The sequence below is a fragment of the Drosophila subpulchrella genome, unplaced genomic scaffold, assembly GCF_014743375.2.
Source record: "Drosophila subpulchrella strain 33 F10 #4 breed RU33 unplaced genomic scaffold, RU_Dsub_v1.1 Primary Assembly Seq31, whole genome shotgun sequence".
Lineage (NCBI taxonomy): Eukaryota > Metazoa > Arthropoda > Insecta > Diptera > Drosophilidae > Drosophila > Drosophila subpulchrella.
The window spans coordinates 1,574,290-1,596,500 of record NW_023665567.1 but is presented as its reverse complement, the minus strand read 5'-3'; the positions used below and the strand labels follow the sequence as shown (position 1 = coordinate 1,596,500).

Genomic DNA, 22,211 nt, shown 5'->3' with positions numbered 1-22,211 from the left:
TGTCTGTCTGTCTGTCTGTCTGTCTGTCTGTCTGTCTGTCTGTCTGTCTGTCTGTCTGTCTGTCTGTCTGTCTGTCTGTCTGTCTGTCTGTCTGTCTGTCTGTCTGTCTGTCTGTCTGTCTGTCTGTCTGTCTGTCTGTCTGTCTGTCTGTCTGTCTGTCTGTCTGTCTGTCTGTCTGTCTGTCTGTCTGTCTGTCTGTCTGTCTGTCTGTCTGTCTGTCTGTCTGTCTGTCTGTCTGTCTGTCTGTCTGTCTGTCTGTCTGTCTGTCTGTCTGTCTGTCTGTCTGTCTGTCTGTCTGTCTGTCTGTCTGTCTGTCTGTCTGTCTGTCTGTCTGTCTGTCTGTCTGTCTGTCTGTCTGTCTGTCTGTCTGTCTGTCTGTCTGTCTGTCTGTCTGTCTGTCTGTCTGTCTGTCTGTCTGTCTGTCTGTCTGTCTGTCTGTCTGTCTGTCTGTCTGTCTGTCTGTCTGTCTGTCTGTCTGTCTGTCTGTCTGTCTGTCTGTCTGTCTGTCTGTCTGTCTGTCTGTCTGTCTGTCTGTCTGTCTGTCTGTCTGTCTGTCTGTCTGTCTGTCTGTCTGTCTGTCTGTCTGTCTGTCTGTCTGTCTGTCTGTCTGTCTGTCTGTCTGTCTGTCTGTCTGTCTGTCTGTCTGTCTGTCTGTCTGTCTGTCTGTCTGTCTGTCTGTCTGTCTGTCTGTCTGTCTGTCTGTCTGTCTGTCTGTCTGTCTGTCTGTCTGTCTGTCTGTCTGTCTGTCTGTCTGTCTGTCTGTCTGTCTGTCTGTCTGTCTGTCTGTCTGTCTGTCTGTCTGTCTGTCTGTCTGTCTGTCTGTCTGTCTGTCTGTCTGTCTGTCTGTCTGTCTGTCTGTCTGTCTGTCTGTCTGTCTGTCTGTCTGTCTGTCTGTCTGTCTGTCTGTCTGTCTGTCTGTCTGTCTGTCTGTCTGTCTGTCTGTCTGTCTGTCTGTCTGTCTGTCTGTCTGTCTGTCTGTCTGTCTGTCTGTCTGTCTGTCTGTCTGTCTGTCTGTCTGTCTGTCTGTCTGTCTGTCTGTCTGTCTGTCTGTCTGTCTGTCTGTCTGTCTGTCTGTCTGTCTGTCTGTCTGTCTGTCTGTCTGTCTGTCTGTCTGTCTGTCTGTCTGTCTGTCTGTCTGTCTGTCTGTCTGTCTGTCTGTCTGTCTGTCTGTCTGTCTGTCTGTCTGTCTGTCTGTCTGTCTGTCTGTCTGTCTGTCTGTCTGTCTGTCTGTCTGTCTGTCTGTCTGTCTGTCTGTCTGTCTGTCTGTCTGTCTGTCTGTCTGTCTGTCTGTCTGTCTGTCTGTCTGTCTGTCTGTCTGTCTGTCTGTCTGTCTGTCTGTCTGTCTGTCTGTCTGTCTGTCTGTCTGTCTGTCTGTCTGTCTGTCTGTCTGTCTGTCTGTCTGTCTGTCTGTCTGTCTGTCTGTCTGTCTGTCTGTCTGTCTGTCTGTCTGTCTGTCTGTCTGTCTGTCTGTCTGTCTGTCTGTCTGTCTGTCTGTCTGTCTGTCTGTCTGTCTGTCTGTCTGTCTGTCTGTCTGTCTGTCTGTCTGTCTGTCTGTCTGTCTGTCTGTCTGTCTGTCTGTCTGTCTGTCTGTCTGTCTGTCTGTCTGTCTGTCTGTCTGTCTGTCTGTCTGTCTGTCTGTCTGTCTGTCTGTCTGTCTGTCTGTCTGTCTGTCTGTCTGTCTGTCTGTCTGTCTGTCTGTCTGTCTGTCTGTCTGTCTGTCTGTCTGTCTGTCTGTCTGTCTGTCTGTCTGTCTGTCTGTCTGTCTGTCTGTCTGTCTGTCTGTCTGTCTGTCTGTCTGTCTGTCTGTCTGTCTGTCTGTCTGTCTGTCTGTCTGTCTGTCTGTCTGTCTGTCTGTCTGTCTGTCTGTCTGTCTGTCTGTCTGTCTGTCTGTCTGTCTGTCTGTCTGTCTGTCTGTCTGTCTGTCTGTCTGTCTGTCTGTCTGTCTGTCTGTCTGTCTGTCTGTCTGTCTGTCTGTCTGTCTGTCTGTCTGTCTGTCTGTCTGTCTGTCTGTCTGTCTGTCTGTCTGTCTGTCTGTCTGTCTGTCTGTCTGTCTGTCTGTCTGTCTGTCTGTCTGTCTGTCTGTCTGTCTGTCTGTCTGTCTGTTGTATTTACGTACTTTAAACTAAGATCAATGCACAACATCTTAACATCATCTTTACATGACTTTATTTTTTCACTTTAATGAACGAAAAAAGGAAATCTGCTACGCACAATTTAAATGGCTTGCTTCCCTTTTAAAAACTCACACAGAGTGCAACAAGTTTTCCTCTCACCCCTTTACTTGATTTCTTTAGTTTTCTCTACGCTGTTGGCTTGTGCCACTGCACCTATACCCCTTCTAATGCGAATTACATCTGATTATACTTCTTCAGTAAAAAAAATATAATTCAAATTTTTAAAAAATTTTAATATTAAAATGATTAAAATATTTAAATCAATTTTAACGGACTACATTTCTATAACTTAACTAAATAATAATGTATAATACGTAAACATAACATTATAAGTACATTGAATTTACTTAATTTTACTATAATAATAAAAAACAAGAAAGAACGCTATAGTCGAGTGCCTCGACTATCAGATACCCGTTACTCAGCTAAAGGGACCAAAGGGAAATGGAAATAAGCAAGCAGCAAAGCAAGACTGAAATGCGCCACCTACCGGCGGTAGACAGATTTAAGCGTTATGGGCGTTAGGGTGGGCGTGGCAAATTTTTTTTTTTGGTCAATCGATAGGTATTTACGAGACCGATACAGTTCAGTTAAAATTTTGTATCTAGCATGAAAATTGTGGGCGCCACAGGCTTGGGCGGTTTGTGGGCGTTAGAGTGGGCGTGGCATATTCGCGTATCAAAATTGCGCTGCGTACAAAGCTACGGAATCTAAATCTGAAATCCTGATTCTATATCTTTGATAGTTTCCGAGATATCCACGTTCATATTTACGATTTTTTGAAGTTTGGGGGCGGTTTGTGCGCTTAAAAGTGGGCGTGGCAAACTTTTTTTTTTATCAATCTATACGTATTGATTAAAATTTTTATTCTAGCATCAAAACTGTAGGAGCCACAGTTTTGGGCGGCTTGTGGGCGATAAAGTGGGCGTGGCAAACTTTTTTTTAAGTCAATCGATAGGTATTGATGAGAACAATACATTTCATTTAAAATTTTTATTCTAGCATCAAAACTGCCACAGTTTTGGGCGGTTTGTGGGCGTAAAAGTGGGCGTGGCACTCTACTGAAACAAACTTGCGCTGCGTAAGAAGCTCAGGAATCTGCACGCCAAATCTCAATAGCCTAGCTCTCATAGTTTCCAAGATCTCAGCGTTCATCCGGACAGACAGACGGACAGACGGACAGACGGACATGGCTAGATCGACTCGGCTAGTGATCCTGATCAAGAATATATATACTTTATGGGGTCGGAAACGCTTCCTTCTGCCTGTTACATACTTTCCGACGAATCTAGTATACCCTTTTACTCTACGAGTAACGGGTATAACAAAGAAGAACGCTATAATCGATTACCTCGACTATCAGTTACCCGTTACTCAACTAAAGGGACCAAAGGGAAACGGAGATATGCAAGCAGCAATGCGAGATTGAAATGCGCCACCTATCGGCGGTAGACAGATTTAAGCGTTATGGGCGTTAAAGTGGGCGTGGCAATTTTTTTTTGGGTCAATCGATAGGTATTGACGAGACCAATACAGTTCCGTTAAAACTTTGTATCTAGAATGAAAGTTGTGGGCGCCACAGGCTTGGGCGGTTTGTGGGCGTTAGAGTGGGCGTGGCATATTCGCGTAACAAACTTGCGCTGCGCACAAGGCTACGGAATCTAAATCTGAGATCCCAATTCTCTATCCGTGATAGTTTCCGAGATATCCACGTTCATATTAACGATTTTTTGAAGTTTGTGGGCGGTTTGTGCGCTTAAAAGTGGGCGTGGCAAACTTTTTTTTATCAATCTATAGGTATTGATTAAAATTTTTATTCTAGCATCAAAACTGTAGGAGCCACAGTTTTGGGCGGTTTGTGGGCGTTAGAGTGGGCGTGGCACTCTACTGAAACAAACTTGCGCTGCGTAAGAAGCTCAGGAATCTGCACGCCAAATCTCAATAGCTTAGCTCTCATAGTTTCCGAGATCTCAGCGTTCATCCGGACAGACAGACGGACAGACGGACAGACGGACAGACGGACATGGCTAGATCGACTCGGCTAGTGATCCTGATCAAGAATTTATATACTTTATGGGGTCGGAAACGCTTCCTTCTGCCTGTTACATACTTTCCGACGAATCTAGTATACCCTTTTACTCTACGAGTAACGTGTATAATAATTTACTTTTATAAAACAATATTAGTTGTTTTTTTGATATAAATTAATGCTTCTAAAATTTTAGGGCATTCACATGTAGCTGCTCCACGAATATTTTTCCGACGAAATGTTAGTCGCTAGCCGAACATATCGGAGAGACGCAAATAAATAACGGACCGGCCGAAATTTGTCTCTAGGAGCGCCAAGTACAGGCAGATTATAAGACACAGAAAGAGAGAAAAATCTCAGAATATCTGTCTCTCTTTGTTGCACGTCCGTTTTTGTAGGTGGTCTTCTATGCTGCGCCGACTTCTCTACTGACGTCAATAGCGGCACAGCGTTTTAGGCACAAAAAAAAAAGCTTTTTGCCTTCAGACATGTCACCGCGTCCCTACTGCAGAACTGAAATTAATATGCCGCTTGTGGTCATATGTCCTCTATTTAAATCTTGTTTAAAATTATCTTAGTGTTGACAGTAAACGGGCTTAGCATTCTTATTGGGTCATACATGTGCTCCATCGACCTCATTGCATTTCGCTTTGTGGGTGATAAACGTTAAAAGTTCTTCACTTTCGACTCGATTACCACTCTTTGCTGATCGGTAATAATGTTCCACTTCACTCCTTGCCCCTTTTTCTCTAATAGCGGTAAATTAAAGAAATATGCAAATATTTACTTATTTTACGAGGGCTGCTATTTAAGTTATTATAAGGACCAATTGGCCTTTTCCTAAAAAAAGGTTTGACTTTTATAGATAAAAGCTCCATAAGTTTACCTCGGCAGAAATATGAAATAAACTCGGGAACATTTTCGTGCCATCATATTTGACAACCTTCGACGACAATTATCACAATAACAGTGCATTGATGAGCATCCTATAGCACTGTGAAAAGCTGGTTTATTGAATTGAATCGTGGCCGACGCCCGCTCGATGACGAAGATAGGGAGGGTCGTCCAAAAACAGTCGGTGTGCCAGAGTACATTGATGCCGTAAGTGAACCGATAATGCTAGATGCGAAGATAATAGCGTGGGTCAAAAGGAAGACCCGAAAATTTTTTCGAAAAATAAAGGGGTAACGGTAAATTACCGCGACCATTTCTTATCGCGTGTTTTTACCCACTAATTTTGTGTTTCTAAAATGTGTTCTATCATCTTTCTGTCGCCGAGAAGTGTCTCAAAAGTTACTTCTTTGCGATCCGGACCCTTTTTGTTTTCTGCCGACTTTCTATCGCGCAGAAGTGTCTCAGAAGTTACTTCTTTGCAATCCTGACCCGCTCTGTCGTCGTAGAAGTGACTTCTACAAGATTTAAGTATATTTTGTTTTTGTTTACTAAGAAGTGACTTCTGAACGATAGGCGATAGAAATATCGCCCTTTTGATAGTTCTTTTTTGTGTGTATGTGTTTGGCTGCTTATGAAAGAGTGAACAAAAAAAAGTGGTTCACTAAACTGAGTAAGTGAACATGTTCCTTCCTATTTGTTCTTTTTTGTTCACCTGCTCTGTTTTTCGCTCACTTGCTCCTTGCTCCAAGTGAACAGCTCAGTTTTGCTCTTTTATGTACAGTTGTTCAATTTGTCTCAAAAATGATTTTTTCTGAATTTTTGCATACGGTCCTACATCTAATGAGCTGTTTTTAGGGTTATCTCAGAGAGCACAAGCGAGCTCATCTTTTCGTATGTTTCGTTTAAAAATCTCACTACGATGTGATCTAGAAGGTAATGCGAAAATTTGAGCCATTTTGAGGACTTAGGAGATCAGCAGGCCAGTGCAAATATTGGAAGACAACAATAAGCAGTACTTACAAAAAGCAGTAAAGGTAAGCAAGTGAACAAGTGAGCAAGAGAGCAAGTGAGTAAGTGAACAACTGAGCAAGTGAGCAAAATTTACCCAACACTAGTACGTGTACATTTCACACTTTACATGTTAGAGAAAGGTGCTCAATTTAACCATAATTAAATGATACTTGACCGTTAAAGAGTAATCTCTTATTAAATTTATTTTTAAGCATCGATAAAAAATGTATGGTTTTTATGAACGTAGTTATAAACAAAAAATAACTTGCATTGTAGGTGAGCGTTACGATTTCGTAATATCTGCGGATCAACCTGTTGGAGCTTATTGGATACAGCTACGTGGACTTGGGGAGTGTGGTATTCGTCGCGCACAGCAACTGGCTATTCTGCGGTACGCCCGTGGACCTTATCAACCGGTCTCTTCGCCGCCAACATACGACGTTGGAATTCCGCAAGGTGTGGTAAGTAATTGTTTGGCTAAGAATATCACTAAAAATTGATGACTTCTAAAAATTTGTTTGCCATACCTTAAGCTAAAAAAAATTTAAATCCATTTTTTCTAAATTTGCCGAACAAAATATATCCTTAAAAAACATTAACTTAAAATGTGCTGATTAAATTAAGTCCTAAAAAAACTCGTTTATCCCAAGCGTAAAATTAATTTTTTTCCAATTTAAAAATTGATATCGATTTATATGGCGCCATAGATTTATAAAAAATTGATCTAGGGTAGGGTTATACGAGTATAATTTCATTGAAAAGTATAGTGCACAGTACAATATACACATTTTCTTTACGAAAAATGGGTATATAAAACCAATATGATACATTTTAAAGTAATATTGATCAAGTGTAAGGTAATTCGAGTATAGTTTCATTGAAAGGAATGGTGCGTAGTACAATTTTTTTTCTGTACGAATAATGGGCGTATTAAACCGTGTTGATACATTTTAAAGTATTATTTCGAACAAGACTGCAAACCAATTCGGACCTGAACCTCTCCAAAATGGTATTTTGTTGGTACTCGAACCGAACATAAAACCATGAATACACCCGAACATATTTTGTAATCGGGTTCGATGTAAAAAACAGTTATTTGTACTTATATATTATATATATATATATATATATTTTTTTTTTTTTATGGCTATTTCAATAGATTTCCATGATAACTCCTGCGAAACCATGTAAACTTTTTATTGGAGCAATTCATTACATGTGGTGTGTCATTTTTTACAAGCATAGGTGATATCTGTACCTGGCGTTTCGGTGTTTTTTGAGAGAGAAATGCACTTGCACTGCAATGGCCCAAGTTGGCTTAATTTATTGACATACTTAAAAGGGCTTAAACGGGTCTGACATGCGGAAATTCTCGTGGGGTCACTGTTAGCCTAAAATAGACTATATTCAATTTTCACTACGTTAGCCTGAATGAACACTTATCCTTGATCAATTTACTAATAGCAATGAAGAAATCATTTGTCGTTGAAATATTCCACATGCTAGTTTGAAATTGTGTTAGGTTTGGCGTTGCAATCCACTTTATTTTCAAGAAAACCTAATTTGCACATCCGCCCCCATCGGTTACGGTTCGTTTATGTCGATCAGCTGTTTTAGCTTCAGCGATTCTTTGTGTGAACAAGAATACGCTTAAAATTTCAACAGCGATTTTATAACCCAGTGAAAACCCTTTGTTAGAGTAATCGGGGGATAGGCTCACTCGGTAGGTAGGTAGGAAACCCTACATAGCTTTTACCGACATTTTACTTGGCGGATTTTCTTTGTAACGGCTTTTTCAATAAGGACGCTTCAAAAGTAGACCAATAGGGACAGAAAACGATGTCACACAATAAGGTTTGATTTTTCATCATGGAAATTTATACAATCCAAGAACGATCGCAATTATTACAACTGACTACCGAAACTCGAAGTCAGTCTCTCTCAAGCATTTCTTAAGCGTTGGGCATCACTGAGACGTCGTTATGGTGAGTTTTCCAAAAATAGATTGGCTTACATCCTTATAAGATAAAATTGACACAAGAACTGAATACGCAACGATTGATAAACTTCGTATGAAAATCGAACGTGAAATTTCAGCAGTATCGGAAATCGAGTTTCATATATAATAGCATTCAATGTACTTTCACAGAAATAAAGAACTTCATAGATATCCCAAGCAGAGTTAGTTTTATTTAAAAACTTTTGTAGTGCTCCTTTTGAAAACCCCGTTATAAGTTTAGTACTCAGATCGGCAACCATTTTCACTAATCGAAAAGTCGTATTCTTTGTAGTGTAACCGAAGTTTTCAGAGCAATGCATGTAGCATAGCCTTACTGTCAAGCCGCTGGGTTTGTTTGTTGACACACGCGAAATCAACTGGATCAATTAAAACAAGGAAGAACGCTATAGTCGAGTACCTCGACTATCAGATACCCGTTACTCAGCTATAGGGACAAAAGGGAACTGGAGATATGAAAGCAGCAAAGCGATACTGAAAGTCGCCACTTACCCCTGATTACAATATACATGTATGGTTATGAGGGCGGTAGACAGTTTTAAGCGATATGGGCGTTAAAGTGGGCGTGGATTGGGCGGTTTGTTGGCGTCGACAATCCACAAGTATTGACGAGACTAACACAATTCAGTTAAAATTTTGTATCTCGCTAAAAAATTGTGGGCGCCACAGATTTGGGCGGCTTGTGGGCGTTGAATTGGGCGTAGCAAACTTTTTTTTAGGTCATTGGTGTTGATAAGAAAAATACATTTCAGTTAAAATTTTTACTCTAGCATCAAAACTGTACGAGCCACAGTTTTACTTAGTCAAAGATTACTCCTTCTTAAATAAAAAAGGTTTCAAAACACTGCCTAAGGGAATATAAGCCCCCTTATGTTGGTCAATAATTAGATTCAACTTTTCAGGCTCAATTTTATCCCAAAAAATGTATTGTCTTCTTTTTCAAAATTTTATTTTTTAACTAGTTTGATTAATGGGAAAATAAAAGAAAATAATTATTACTTCGTTATTTTTGAACATTTTCTCTTCTACTCCGGTATATAACATTTTTTTAATATTTCAGAATAACGAACTCAATTTAATAAAAATAGGTCTACTATATCATATAGCTGCCAAAGGAGGGGTTGGAAAATAAATGTCAGAATAATACAAGGACTGTATCGACTGTATCATATATAGTTTTCGTTTTTCGTTTGCAATATGGTTACTGCGATGCCGAACCCCAGACGATGCGGAGACTTCGCTAAGGTTGAGCTAACGTAGGTTATCTGCTAGTTAAGATAGTGTAGTAATTCGAGCCATATTCCCGGAGGTAGAAAGTAGAACCACGGAGTTATAAGTTGCGTTGATAACTGATTTATTCTTAAATATATAGATGCTTATATACATGGATGTGTAGTGTAATGAATAGTAAAATAAGTAAGTAAATAAGAGTAGGTCAGTACATTTTGATAATGTTAACAGTTTGCGTAGTTGGCTCGGCTGACACTGCAGAATGTTTAGACTGCTTGGCGGGTGAGTGTGCCGTCGAGTTATGTCATATAATATGCTGATCAGCAATTCGCATCTGCAGTCGGTGCAACTGGGAGCCCGTTACTGTAACCAACTCGACTACTGCTTAATTTGTTGGGTGCTGGTCATGTTGAGCAACCTTGGGTATGAACACTATGCTCCAATGAGGAGCCGTCTTGCCGAAGTAAACTTCCTTTCTTATTTATGGAAAATGTTGCTAAAAATTACTTAAATCGAGAAATACGAGGTTTCCTTTTTACAATACTATTAAATTAATTTGGCCGACGCTATCCACTTGATTTGGCTAAGCCAGTTCTTTGAAGAGGTTCGAGTCCAGCTTGAGCTTCGGAAAGGCGGTGGCGTACAACTGGCGGTATAAGGATGTTTCTTTTTCGCTGCTGACCCGTGATTTCAAGACAAGAAGGAGGGGCGAAAAATACAATATTGATATGTTCGATAATAACAATTAGATATGTTCGAAAATATTAATATAATATGGTAACAGAAGGGACCAAAATTGATATGAAACAAGGAGGAACGCTATAGTCGAGTACCTCGACTATCAGATACCCGTTACTCAGCTAAAGGGACCAAAGGGAAATGGAGATATGCAAGCAGCAAAGCGATATTGAAATGCGCAACCTACCGGCGGTAGACAGATTTAAGCGTTATGGGCGTTAGAGTGGGCGTGAAGTTTGTGGGTGTTAAAGTGGGCGTGGCAAACTTTTTTTATTCTAGCATTAAAACTGTAGGAGTCACAGTTTTGGGCGGTTTGTGGGTGTTAGAAGGGGCGTGGCACTCTGCTGAAACAAACTTGCGCTACGTAAGAAGCTCAGGAATCTGCCCGCAAAATCTCAATAGCCTAGCTCTTATAGTTTCCGAGATCTCAGCTTTCATCCGGACAGACGGACATGGCTAGATCGACTCGGATAGTGGTCCTGATCAAGAATATATATACCTTATGGCGTCGGAATCGCTTCCTTCTGCCTGTTACATACTTTCTGACGAATCAAGTATACCCTTTTACTCTACGAGTAATGGGTATAAAAAGACGAGTAAAATTAAATTAAAATGCATATAATTAGTATGTTCAATGTCTTTTTATTAATGTAAGTAGTACTTTAAACATTCGACGCATGCTGCCCAGATTCGATTCCCTATATGCCAAAATGGGCCTTGAGGGAGGGGGAGTCGGATTGGGAGTGGGGATGTTCTGCTGTTGCAGCTTTAGCTGCCGTGGAGAGCTCTTCGGAGACCGCAAAACTAGTGGCTCTGCAAAAAATATACTTATGTATTCTAGTATAACGTAACCAAAATCTGTTGGCCAGAACCTACTTTCTTTGCGAGGAGCCGTCCGTCAGGATTTTCATATAGAGAGCGTATTCCCACTTGGCGTGCTTCTTCCCAATGGCGTTCTCGATCTTCTCCAGCACTTCCACTCTTCCATTGCTTCGCCTTGTTGTGGTAGTTGTAGGTGCCCGCAAGTACTTACAATCAAGCTTCCAACTGTTATATAATCATTACATGCATATATTGCATAAGTTCAAGAATATTGAGTAATGCAAGTTATTAACTTTATCCAAAAATGAATTATGCAGAAATATATTACTTTTTTGAAATACTCCTAGTGCAAGCATCTTCATCATAAGAATGAATGAATTATTTTTCAACAGTTTTTTTTTAGTGCTTACTAGTGCATACAGCAGACTTACAGTCGACCAAAATTACCATATTTCGGCTTTGTAGAGCTCCTGCGCTGGCATTACTTCAGCGACAGAAAGAAACAGAGGAAAGTCCATAAAAAGTTTCCATATTTTAGTCAGTATTTTTACGAGTTTATGTGATATCTGTTATTGGCGATTTCAGATTTTTTTGTGAAGAAAATGCATTTGCTCTTCAAATCAGCTAATGAGGAGAAAATGCAGTTGCTCTGCTATGTCTCAAGTCAGCTGTTATAAGAAACTTATTGTTGGTGCGGGACCAAAAACCCTTCCACGGATCGGAAACCAGCTAATGAAAATAAAACGCATTTGAAATGCAAATTAAAAATTCCTGATTTTCAAAGATTCCCGAGTTGTTGACCACAATAGTATTGTCAATGTATCCTATTCACTTTTCGACAAAATTAAAGGGTGACATTATAGTTGTGATAGAATTTCAGCACTAGCTTGTATTAGTAAATTTAACAAGGATAAGTGTTTCAATCAGGCTAACGTGGTGAAAAAATTGAAATAAAATACTTAATAAAAAGTCGATTTTAATATGCGGTTCAAACTCGCTGAAGCGTGTTGTAGCGAAGTCCCGTCTCTTTCTAGTACATGTATTTCTTATGGAGGAAAACCTCTGTGTGAATAAGCCATTAGCGCCCGACAAAGTAAGACTGGGTAATTTGGGTAAATTCATTAGAACGCACGAAGATTGCATTACTTTTGATAGCCTAGTACTCAGATCGGCTAAGAAAAATCACTAGTCGAAAAATCTTATTCTTTCTTGTAGGGTACACAAAGAAATTAAATTAAAAATAGATGGAATGTTCAACGAATGTTTTTATTTAAGTAAATAAGTTGTTTATAGCTTCCTTTTCGTTCCACGGATGCTTCGCCATCTTTCCCGCGCTACCGCGGGAATATGCCCAATGGGCATATTGGACCTTGAGGAAGTGGGAGCCGGATTGGGAACAGGGTTGATCCGCTGATGGTGCAGGAAGTCGCCCAGCATCCTGGCAGTGGCTGGACATGGCTTCTCCAACTGTTCCTTAGCGGGCGCCCTATTTTCCTCCTCCCTGTAGAAGCCAGCGCGTCCTCCAGCTCCGCTTAAGCTGCCAAATAGCTGGTGCTTATGGTGTACGGAGTCCGAACCAAATTATTTTGGACAGATCTTACTTTCTTTGCGAGGATGTCCATGTAGAGAGCGAAGGCCCACTCGGCATGTTCCTTCCCACTGGGATTCTATAGTGGATCTCCTCCAGCACTTCAACTATTCTGCTGATTTGCCCTGTCGTGGTATTGCTTCCTGTCGGTCAGGTTCCACAATAATGGGCAACAGCTTGGATTAGGCGTCCTTTTTCATTAAAATTAAGTTAAAATTTTTAAATTCCACACCGCTTCTGCACGAACACCGCCAAAGATTAAATTTCTTATTCTTTAGGCCGCGGCTAACGGCGTTCATCGAAAATTCACTCGGGAAATCTGGTATTTTTTCTGGTATTTCCTTAGCTCTTCTGAGTACCGCGCTGAAAAACAGACCCGACGAAAACCTTTAGCCGCGTATTTGCCTCTCGCTCACTCCTATGGTTAGCTCGCGGTTTTCGTCGATGTGAGTACTAGGCTGATTCCTCAAATGATGAATTCACATAAAAAGGCTGCATTTATCGCTTATCGATAAAAAAATCACAATTTCTATTGTTTTATAAATTTGACAATTGGTAAATGGCGGATGGGTAAGGCCTAGCATAAGAAAAAATGCTAAATTTCAAATCTATTGGATTAACAATACAATAAGCTATAAAGGTACGAATTCATGTTACAAATGTACGTAGAAAAGTAGAATACTAACATACTTAATTTGAATGGTGTTGTGCTTTTAGAATTTATTTGTTGTAAATACACTTTTTAAAAGGCCAACAGCGTAATTTGGAACTTTGTATATAAAAATCTACCTTTTTTTCGCAAAATAACTTTTGTTAAAACTAAATGTAATGTATAATTCTCTATATTTTTTATTTTTCAATATGTACATTATCTCCAAAATACATATAAACGTTAACTACCAATACATGTACATAAAAACACAAAATACTGGCTTGTTTTACGACCGACAAAAACGTACCAACTTATTAAAAAAAAAAGGTCATGAATCCTTTGGACGCCCAATGCAACCGACAACGAAACGATGCCATATGCGTAAGCCAACTTAAAAACGCTCTTGAGATTGATCGTGGAATATTGGCAGAGAAGCCAGACGTAAAGATTTTTCTACCGTTTCGCTTTTTCGTGTACCGAGCTGAAGATCTTTTCCAGCCGAACACGTATAACAGATTTTTGGGTATGTACAGATAAAAAGTTTTTTAAATAAATTCGTTTAATACAAATATTTTAGTGGCACCCACCGGAGACCATGTAATATCACTGATCGATGAGATTTCATACCTATCGGCACCAGCGCCACTGACTTCTCAGTATAATGATATAAACCCAGAACAATTTTGTAACGGAGACAATCGTCCTGCGGATTGTGGACCAAACTGCATGTGCACGCACAAGATTGATATTCCACTCAACGCAATTGTGGAAGTAGTTTTAGTAGATGAAGGTAAGATTTTTGTTGTACTACCTACTTTTTAACAAATTATTCGCTTATCCCTCTTCCCACAGAGATCCATCCACCATTTACCATCCGTTGAACGGATGATCTAATGGTTTTTTATCCTGTTCGAAAATTTTCCAGTTAGTTCTGCATCCACATTTGACGGACTTTAACGAACACTTTTATACTGCTTAGGCGATGTTTTTTCGGTGCAAGTCTGTATTCTTCTTCTTGACAGTGAAAATTGAGAGATTCACTATGAAAACGTAAGCAATGACAGGGAACATTTGAAAATGGAAGGCGCAGAAGCAACAGGCTTAGCTTGATAAGCCACAGGTCTTTAGATCAGCTGTTATCGGATGGAAGATGGTGGATGTGCTATGTGGGAAACTGAGTTTAACATTTGTCGAAAATCTCAACAGATTCGAACGGATGGACTCTATTGAAAGAGGGTATTAGCTCGCATGTTCAACAGTATGGAAAACATTTTTTGTTTTCGAGTATTTGTACAGTGATAGCCTCTGGACACATTCGCATAAAGTGAAATATTAAGCAGATTCTTGTTCACATAAAAAATCGCTGAGGCGAACAGCTGATCGGCATAAAACCGTATCCAAAGGGATAGGACGTGCAGATTTAGCTGCTTTGAAATAAAAGCCAAATTAATTTTTCATTGCTATTAGGTAACTAATCAATGATGATTTAGCCAAGCATAGTGAAAATTGAATAGGGACTATTTTTGGCCAACAGTAAGGCCAGTTAGAACCGTTTGGACCTTTTTAAGAATTTATAACACCTTTCTCGCATACTCTTCTTGGACTATTCCAATTTTTAGCTTTTATTTTGGGAAAAGAATGCGCCTTCAAATGTTTTTTAAGAGGTCTTGCCATCGTTCCGTTAAAAAAGGGCATAGCAATATTTCCTTACAAGATGAGATCGATTTCTGGGTTCCTTAGGCCTGCACCAACAAAAATGTCCTTGTTACGGTGCCATTACAGATAAAATGCATTTCCTTTTCAAAAAAATCACGTAACGCCAAGTACAAAAATCACCTACGCTCGTAAAAAGTAATGAATTAAAACATTGCAGTACTGAACCGATTTTTTTTCTAGCATGTGTATTTCTTATTAAAAAAAAGTCGCTGAAGCGGAAGCCCTCCAGTGAGTGTATAAGGTACTCACTGAGTATTCACTTTAATCAAAAACCCCACGAGACGAAAATTGGAATTATAATTTAAATTTTTGTTTCGTAGACTTATTGATTCAAGTGATAATGACTTGAATTTTCTAACACAGTTAGATTGCTAAATCGTCGAATTTCGGTCAGCTGTTTATCAGCTGTCCCATACAAATAAAATTAGATTTTTCAGGAGTTCAACAACCTCAAGGGTGTTGAAACGATGTCCGTCAAATTAGCGTCAATGAGTTAGCAACAAAAGTGGTGGAATTTGGGAGATGCTGGCTTTTGGGGAAGAACGCTATAGTCGAGTACCTCGACTATCAGATACCCGTTACTCAGCTAAAGGGACCAAAGGGAAATGGAGATATGCAAGCAGTAAAGGGAGGTTGAAATGCGCCACCTACCTGCGGTAGACAGACTTAAGCGTTATGGGCGCTAGAGTGGGCCTGGATCAATCGATAGGTATTGACGAGACCAATACAATTCAGTTAAAATTTTGTATCTAGCATGAAAATTGTGGGCGCCACAGGCTTGGGCGGCTTGTGGGCGTTAGAGTGGGCGTGGCATATTCGAATAACAAACTTGCGCTGCGTACAAGGCTACGGAATCTAAATCTGAAATCCCAATTCTCTATTTTTGATAGTTTCCGAGATATCCGCGTTCATACTTACGATTTTGTGAAGTTTGTAGGCGGTTTGTGGGCGTTAAAGTGGGCGTGGCAACCTTTTTTTTATGTCAATCGATAGGTATTGATAAGAACAATTTATTTCAGTTAAAATTTGTAGTCTAGCATCAAAACTGTAGGAGCCACAATTTTGGGCGGCTTGTGGGCGTTAGAGTGGGCGTCAGAGTGGGCGTGGGACTCTGCTGAAACAAACTTGCGCTGCGTAAGAATCTCAGGAATCTGCACGCCAAATCTCAGCGTTCATCCGGACAGACAGACGGACAGACGGACAGACGGATATGGCTAGATCGACTCGGCTAGTGATCCTGATCAAGAATATATATACTTTATGGGGTCGGAAACGCTTCCTTCTGCCTGTTACATACTTTCCGACGAATCTAGTATACCCTTTTACTCTACGAGTAACGGGTATAACAAGAAAGGAAGCTAACTTCGGCAAGCCTAAGTTTGTATACCCTTGCAGCTATAATTATTACACTTAAAAAACAAAAAATGATATTCCCAATAGTATAATATTATAAGTCAAAAATCACCGAAGCTATAATTTGTTTTATATTATTTTCCCACCAACTTTCCGATCGTTCCTATGGCAGCTATATGATATAGTCGTCCGATTTTGATAAAATTAAATTCGAAATTCAGAACTAATTAAAAAATGTTATTAATAAACACCAAGGATATAATTTTTTTAAATTTTTTTTCCGATTATTCCTACGGGAGCTATAAGATATAGTTGTCCGATCCGGCTGGTTCCGACTTATAACTACCGGCAAAAGATATAAGACTTTCTGGAAAGTTTCAGCACGATAGCTTAAAAACTCAGAGACTAGTTTGCGTAGAAACGGACGGACAGACAGACAGACGGACAGACGGACATGGCTAGATCGACTGGTCTAGTCATGCTGATCAAGAATATACTTGTATATACTTTATGGGTTCGGAAACATCTCCTTCACTCCATTTAAAATATCTGGGTCCCAATACTTTTACTAATTGCTGGAACCTGGTTTTCCGTACATATTGGTTTTTGTCTGAAAATTGTTTATGATCTCAAACTGTGGGAAACAATGACAGACTGTCATATATTAAACAGATTGCTGTTAATCACAAAACTGAGCTGTAAAGCGCCAACACAATCTGACCACCGGTCGACGGCGGCACATGAAATTTCTCATAGCGATGATGCAGGAATCTTTTGACAAATCGTGGGCTATCTCCAGGTGGACAGCCCTGGTGGTTAGACAAGTAAGAAGTGCGACCCACCTCTTCTCAGTGCGACGTCCAATCGTCACATACAGCGGACCAAAGTAGTCCAAGCCGGTATACTTGAATGGCCATCCATTCGGTTCCAGCCGGTCCTCTGGCAACGGACCCATCACTCTCCGGAGTTTGCATACATTACAGCTTGCCATAACGCTCTGCAATACTCTCCATAAATTGGTTATCCAGAACCTTGTCCGGATCTCGCTTATGGTCGCGTCTAGGTTCTGGTGCTTCAGCTTTCCGTGGTAGTGACGAACAATCATCTCTGCCAGCGCGTGTTTGTACGACAGTATGATCGGGCTCCGTGCGCTGAATGGTACGCATTCGGCGGCATCAATCTGTCCACACGATCGTATGATTCCATTATGGTTGACGTAAGGCGAAAGTCCTCGCCTCACACTCGTCCCTTAATCCACGCACCGTCGTATGAAGGATCCACGCTGTGGTCCTGACCAATCGATTATAATTCGAAAGTCTCTGCAAAGATATAAACTCGTTTGAATTGCCAGTGTAAACTCACACGGCATCTCTTCTTCTGCGGAGTGGGGACTGTCCCGATCGCTTGGAGAAGGCTTGGGCCACCGTTCTTCCGACTCCCGCAGAAATGATGGCCCGCTCATCCACCTTGCCCTTGGCTAAGGTCCACATGGCGTTGTGACCTCTTCGCGACATGTGTCACGTTTTCGGCAGACGGTATCCACCTCCATTGAGACAACTCTGTTGACTCTAAGATCTCCGCCATCCAGTTTCCAACCAACTGCTTATACCGCCGGTGGGTGCTGCTTATCCAGTGCAGCACGGTTCTAGATGCGTTTCCATAAAACGCATCTGCTGATCGATACGTCGTGCTCTCGTCTTACGGTGTTCATCAGCCTAGTTCCTAATACATTTTCAGCCTCCAGTTCTCAAACGCTTTGGCTAACTCATCGGGCAGCGGCTCGTCCCACTGAACTTCCCTCCGCCAAATCTCACGCATCAGCAATTTGGCGGTTACCATGAAGCAGCTGAAGAATCCTATCGGGTCGAATGTCGACATGACTAGACTTAGGAATTCTCTCTTGATGGGTGCACGTTCTCCAGACATCACGCTGCCGGGAACCCTATGGTACTTAACGCTGAATTTAAAGTCATCCGTCGCTGGGTGCCAGTACATGCCTAATACTTTCTCCTCCGCTTTATTCCATTCAACGTTTTTATTGGATCCTAGTGGGTTCAAAGCCTTGACCACACTTTCCGAACTTGAAGAGAAACGGCACTAATCGAATCCAGCTTTAGCATGAATTTTCCTTTTCTCGTGCTGATACAGCGATAGCTTTTTTTTCGTCCGAGAAGCTATCCACGTAGTCATCTACATAGTGATACTCATTGATGGCCTACTCCGCGCAAGGATCTTTTATGGTCTTCATGTGATCCGCTGAGCATGGCGAACAAGCGGCTCCGAACGTCATTACCACCATTTCGTACAGGTCTGGATTTCGCCGGTAATCTCCATTGCTCCACAGGAATTTCTGGGCGCATCTATCATGGGGTGTATCAGCACCTGATGAAACATGTCCTTTATGTCTGCGCAGACCCCGACTGCTCCTTCCCGAAAATGGAAGAGCTCGGCTGGCAGAGACTTGAACTGTTGTGGGCCTTTGAGTAGAACTGAATTCAGAGATGTATTGCCGACCTTTTCTGCGGCATCGAAGACTAGACGGATCATTCCAGGCTTATTTGGGTTCTCGACCCCGAAGTGCGGCAGGTACCAGATCTTGTACCGGTTATCGTCTGTAACTTCGTGCTGCTCTAGTCGTCGTCCATACCCCTTGTTGACGTAGTCCTCCATGATCGAGATGTAAGCCCGTGCAAAGTTGTCATCCGTCTCATCTTCCTTTTAATGTCAACAAGTCTCTTGAGTGCCATGTTATAACTGTCTGGCAGGCTCACGTTATCATCTTTCCACAGCAATCCAGTTTGGTATCGTTGGCACACTCGCCTAGTCGTCTCGTCCAGGATTCCCAAAGCCAGTGCATCACCACTAGCTGCGAATGGTGGCGCCGGCTTTACTCCGAAATTCTCTATTTCGAAATAGTCGCTGACCATCTTATCGAGATGATCATACTGTGGGACGGCTAGGAGGCACGATCTCTGCATTGGTGAACTCATCTGACTTCTTACAGGCCCAAAAACCACCCATCCAAGTTTGGTGGCGGCTGCATAAGGTCCTCCTGTTCCGAAGCTCCTATATTGCATAGGTAATTTCTAAGTGCGCATGGTCTAGTCCAATTAAAATCCTCGGGACCGCATTACGATACGGCTTCACCGGAAGTCATGCATAAGCTTTCGCCGCTTTGACAGCTTCTCGACGCATACTTTGCATGGGAAGATTGAGGTTAATGACCGCAACATATTAATCTGGAGGCTGACCATCTTTGTGTTCTCTTTCGCTGACTTGCCACCGAAACATTGATTGTTGAGCTGCCGACTCTCGCCTTTCAGGTTTAGGCTTTGAGAGAGCTCTTCGTCGATCAGGGTCACGGACGAACCTTCGTCAAACAGCCCGTAGGTATCCAGCTGCGTATTCTCCCCGTACAGCGTCACGGGCAAAATACGAAATAGTAAGTGTCCTTCATCCGGATTGTCGCAACTTATGTTCCGATGTGGCATTCCATTCCCGTCACTTGGCTGACGTCCTTTGTCCCGCTTGCGCCATGGTTGAAATCCTTATAGTCCTTGATCGTGTGTTGCCCGCATTGGCCGTTTCTCAGGCTGACCTTCGAACTCCAATTAACGGGCTCAGCGAAGCTATTCCGTATGAACCAGTTGGTTGCGGGGGTACCATCAGGTTGCGTAGAGGATCCCGCGGTGCTTGCATGTAGCTTAGTGCTGGCTTCACAGTAGCCGTCACGCAGCATGGTGTGGAATAGCATAGCGTTGTACTGTTTGTACTGATTATGACTTGTTGCCCTATTGCCCGATTTTCACTCGATTGTGGCGGCAGGTTTCCACTCAATAATGGCGGCAACAGTTCATGTTAAAATGGCGTCACTGACTCAGCCAAATTCGGCGCCAGATTTTCACTCAACAATGGCGGCAGATTTCCACTTAAGTTCTGCCCTGGCGTTTTACTCAAACATGGCGGGGCATTCGCCGCCCCGCTCGCTCTATACCGCTTGATCCGTTTCTAACGGGATCTCTCTTGCTCTTCACCTGACCTTGCCTTTTGAAGCGCCCTTTCCAAGGTTGCGATGCTTTCCATTAGCACCGCAAACTTGGCTGTTGTGGCGTCCGTCTCCTGGCCTGATCCATCAGGCCTTTGACCACCACTTGGGTTTAATCCCGGTTGCTTGAGAGTCCGTAGCCGCTGCAGTTCACCGCCCGATAAGCCCGGCACATTCCTCGGAGTGCCGGCTGATGTGGTCGCGGTGGTCATAGTTGCAGTTGCGGTAGCTCCCGTCTGTCCAATTCGAAGGCTCCGCCGGGGTGAATGTGAAGTCGGCATTGCACGATAAAGGAGTGAAGAGATCCCCTGAGAGTTGCCTTTAACGTTGCTAAGCCAACACCGAAACAAGAAAACCAGTCTTGTAGCGTAGAACAAGAGCATAAGCATGAAAGAACGAACGTTTTATTCTATACGACATACATAGGTAAGCTTCAACCTTATTTTCACAATCAGTTTTACATACCGCAGTCTGGCCTCCCAGTTTCTTTGATCTCTCCAATCGGAAGAAATCTGAGCGCGAGATTTGGCTTACAATTCACCATTTCGTGTGACCGCATTTAGCTTTACAACATAATCTCTCTAACGAGTTACAACATCGAAAACAAATACTGAAATACTTGGCGCTACATTTAAATTACTAAATCTTGAGCGTTAGGATAATCCGTTCCACGACACCCAATTAAAAAGCAGTTGGACCTAGATGTTAGGAATTCCATCTGCAGTGGGTGCAACTGTGCGCCTGGAACTGTTCCCGTCTTGATTACTGATTGATTTGTTGGGTGCTGGTCATGTTAGGAGACATTGGTTGCGACAGTATTATTTACTTATTGTTGTTACCCCAACGGATTATACATAAATCCTTATCTGGCTAATTAGTTTCTTAGATTTTACTATAACAATAAAAATCAATCAAATCAAAAACAACAAATTAAGTTCTCGGATCTTTCCGAGACGACAGAGGCATCTATAACTGTGGACGGTAGTCCACGTATTTACAATGCGCACCAGGAGATTGTGCAAAGCCGAGTACTTTACTTCGCTGCAGAATTAAAAATCTGATTTGATAGTCCTATCCATTCGAGTGATCGAAAGGTATCGCAAAAACAAAAAAAGCCGACTTTAAGAAAATCAATTGGTACATACAAAAAAAGTAAAATTGAAGCTGCTGTGGCTAGTGGAGGTGCCTGGGGTGCCTGCCATTTCGTTAAACTTTTTGATTTCCTGCTGACAATACGCGTCGACTGACACCTCAATTGGTTAAATCCGATGCTCCGTTATATAACTTTGGACGTAATAAGAATCTGTGGACTTTTCAAAATGCATATTTTATTCGGTTTTTCAGTTTTTTTGTCCCCAAAACGCTGTTTTAGCGTCCTGGAAATTTTATATGGTGTTAAACAGCTACATATAAGAAACTTAGGTTTTATCACTTTTTGAAAAACCCGGTAGTTTAGCGGGAAAACAGCTACAGCTACCCTTGCAGAGGGTATAATGATTTCAGTCAGAAGTTTGCAACGCAGTGAAGGAGTCGTTTCCAACCCCATAAAGTATATATATTCTTGATCAGCATCACTAGACGAGTCGATCTGTCCGTCTGTCCTTCTGTCCGTCCGTTTCTACTTAGTTTCTCTTAGTTTTAAAGCTATCGGACTGAAACTTTCCCAAAAGTCTTATATCTTATGCAGGTAGTATATAAGTCGGAACCAGCCGGATCGGACAACTATATCTTATAGCTCCCATAAAAATAATCGGAAAAAAAATTTAATAATATTATATCTTTGGAGTTTTTTAACATATAACCTCCTAAGCTTGGAATTATCATTTTTTAAGTATTTTAGAATTTAGAATTTAATTTTATCAAAATCGGACGACTATATGATATAGCTGCCATAGGAACGATCGTAAAATTGGTGGGAAAATAATATGAAACAAATTATATC

At 41.5% G+C, this 22,211-nt stretch overlaps 2 protein-coding genes across 3 annotated transcripts in view; one reads left to right on the top strand and one right to left on the bottom strand.

Annotated features, from left to right (window-relative positions):
* Positions 1 to 22,211, top strand: part of LOC119559672 (laccase-5) — a 153,651-nt gene that overhangs the window by 99,041 nt on the left and 32,399 nt on the right. Inside the window, exons 4-6 of the mRNA XM_037872729.1 lie at positions 6,385 to 6,569; positions 13,483 to 13,678; positions 13,733 to 13,945. Coding sequence (XP_037728657.1) covers positions 6,385 to 6,569; positions 13,483 to 13,678; positions 13,733 to 13,945 — 594 coding nt within the window. The remainder of the gene's footprint in view (positions 1 to 6,384; positions 6,570 to 13,482; positions 13,679 to 13,732; positions 13,946 to 22,211) is intronic.
* Positions 10,716 to 11,740, bottom strand: LOC119559673. Of its 2 annotated transcripts, XM_037872731.1 has the most exons (4): positions 11,347 to 11,740; positions 11,244 to 11,271; positions 10,970 to 11,140; positions 10,716 to 10,906 (listed from the first exon to the last, which is right to left on the bottom strand). In XM_037872731.1, the coding sequence occupies exons 1-4, from the start codon at positions 11,363 to 11,365 to the stop codon at positions 10,792 to 10,794; spliced, it is 333 nt and encodes a 110-aa protein (XP_037728659.1). In that variant the 5' UTR covers positions 11,366 to 11,740; the 3' UTR covers positions 10,716 to 10,791. The 2 variants fall into 2 exon arrangements, with proteins under 2 accessions (XP_037728659.1, XP_037728658.1); XM_037872730.1 differs by lacking the exon at positions 11,244 to 11,271 and having other exon boundaries at positions 11,363 to 11,721.

Excerpts from the sequence above, each read along its gene's own strand:
- LOC119559673 (XM_037872730.1), bottom strand. The coding sequence starts at position 11,433 with ATGGACTTTCCTCTGTTTCTTTCTGTCGCTGAAGTAATGCCAGCGCAG. Across the intron at positions 11,141-11,362 it reads CTCTACAAAGCCGAAATATG|TTGGAAGCTTGATTGTAAGT; the intron begins GTAATTTTGGTC and ends ATTATATAACAG. Across the intron at positions 10,907-10,969 it reads GACGGCTCCTCGCAAAGAAA|AGCCACTAGTTTTGCGGTCT; the intron begins GTAGGTTCTGGC and ends TATTTTTTGCAG.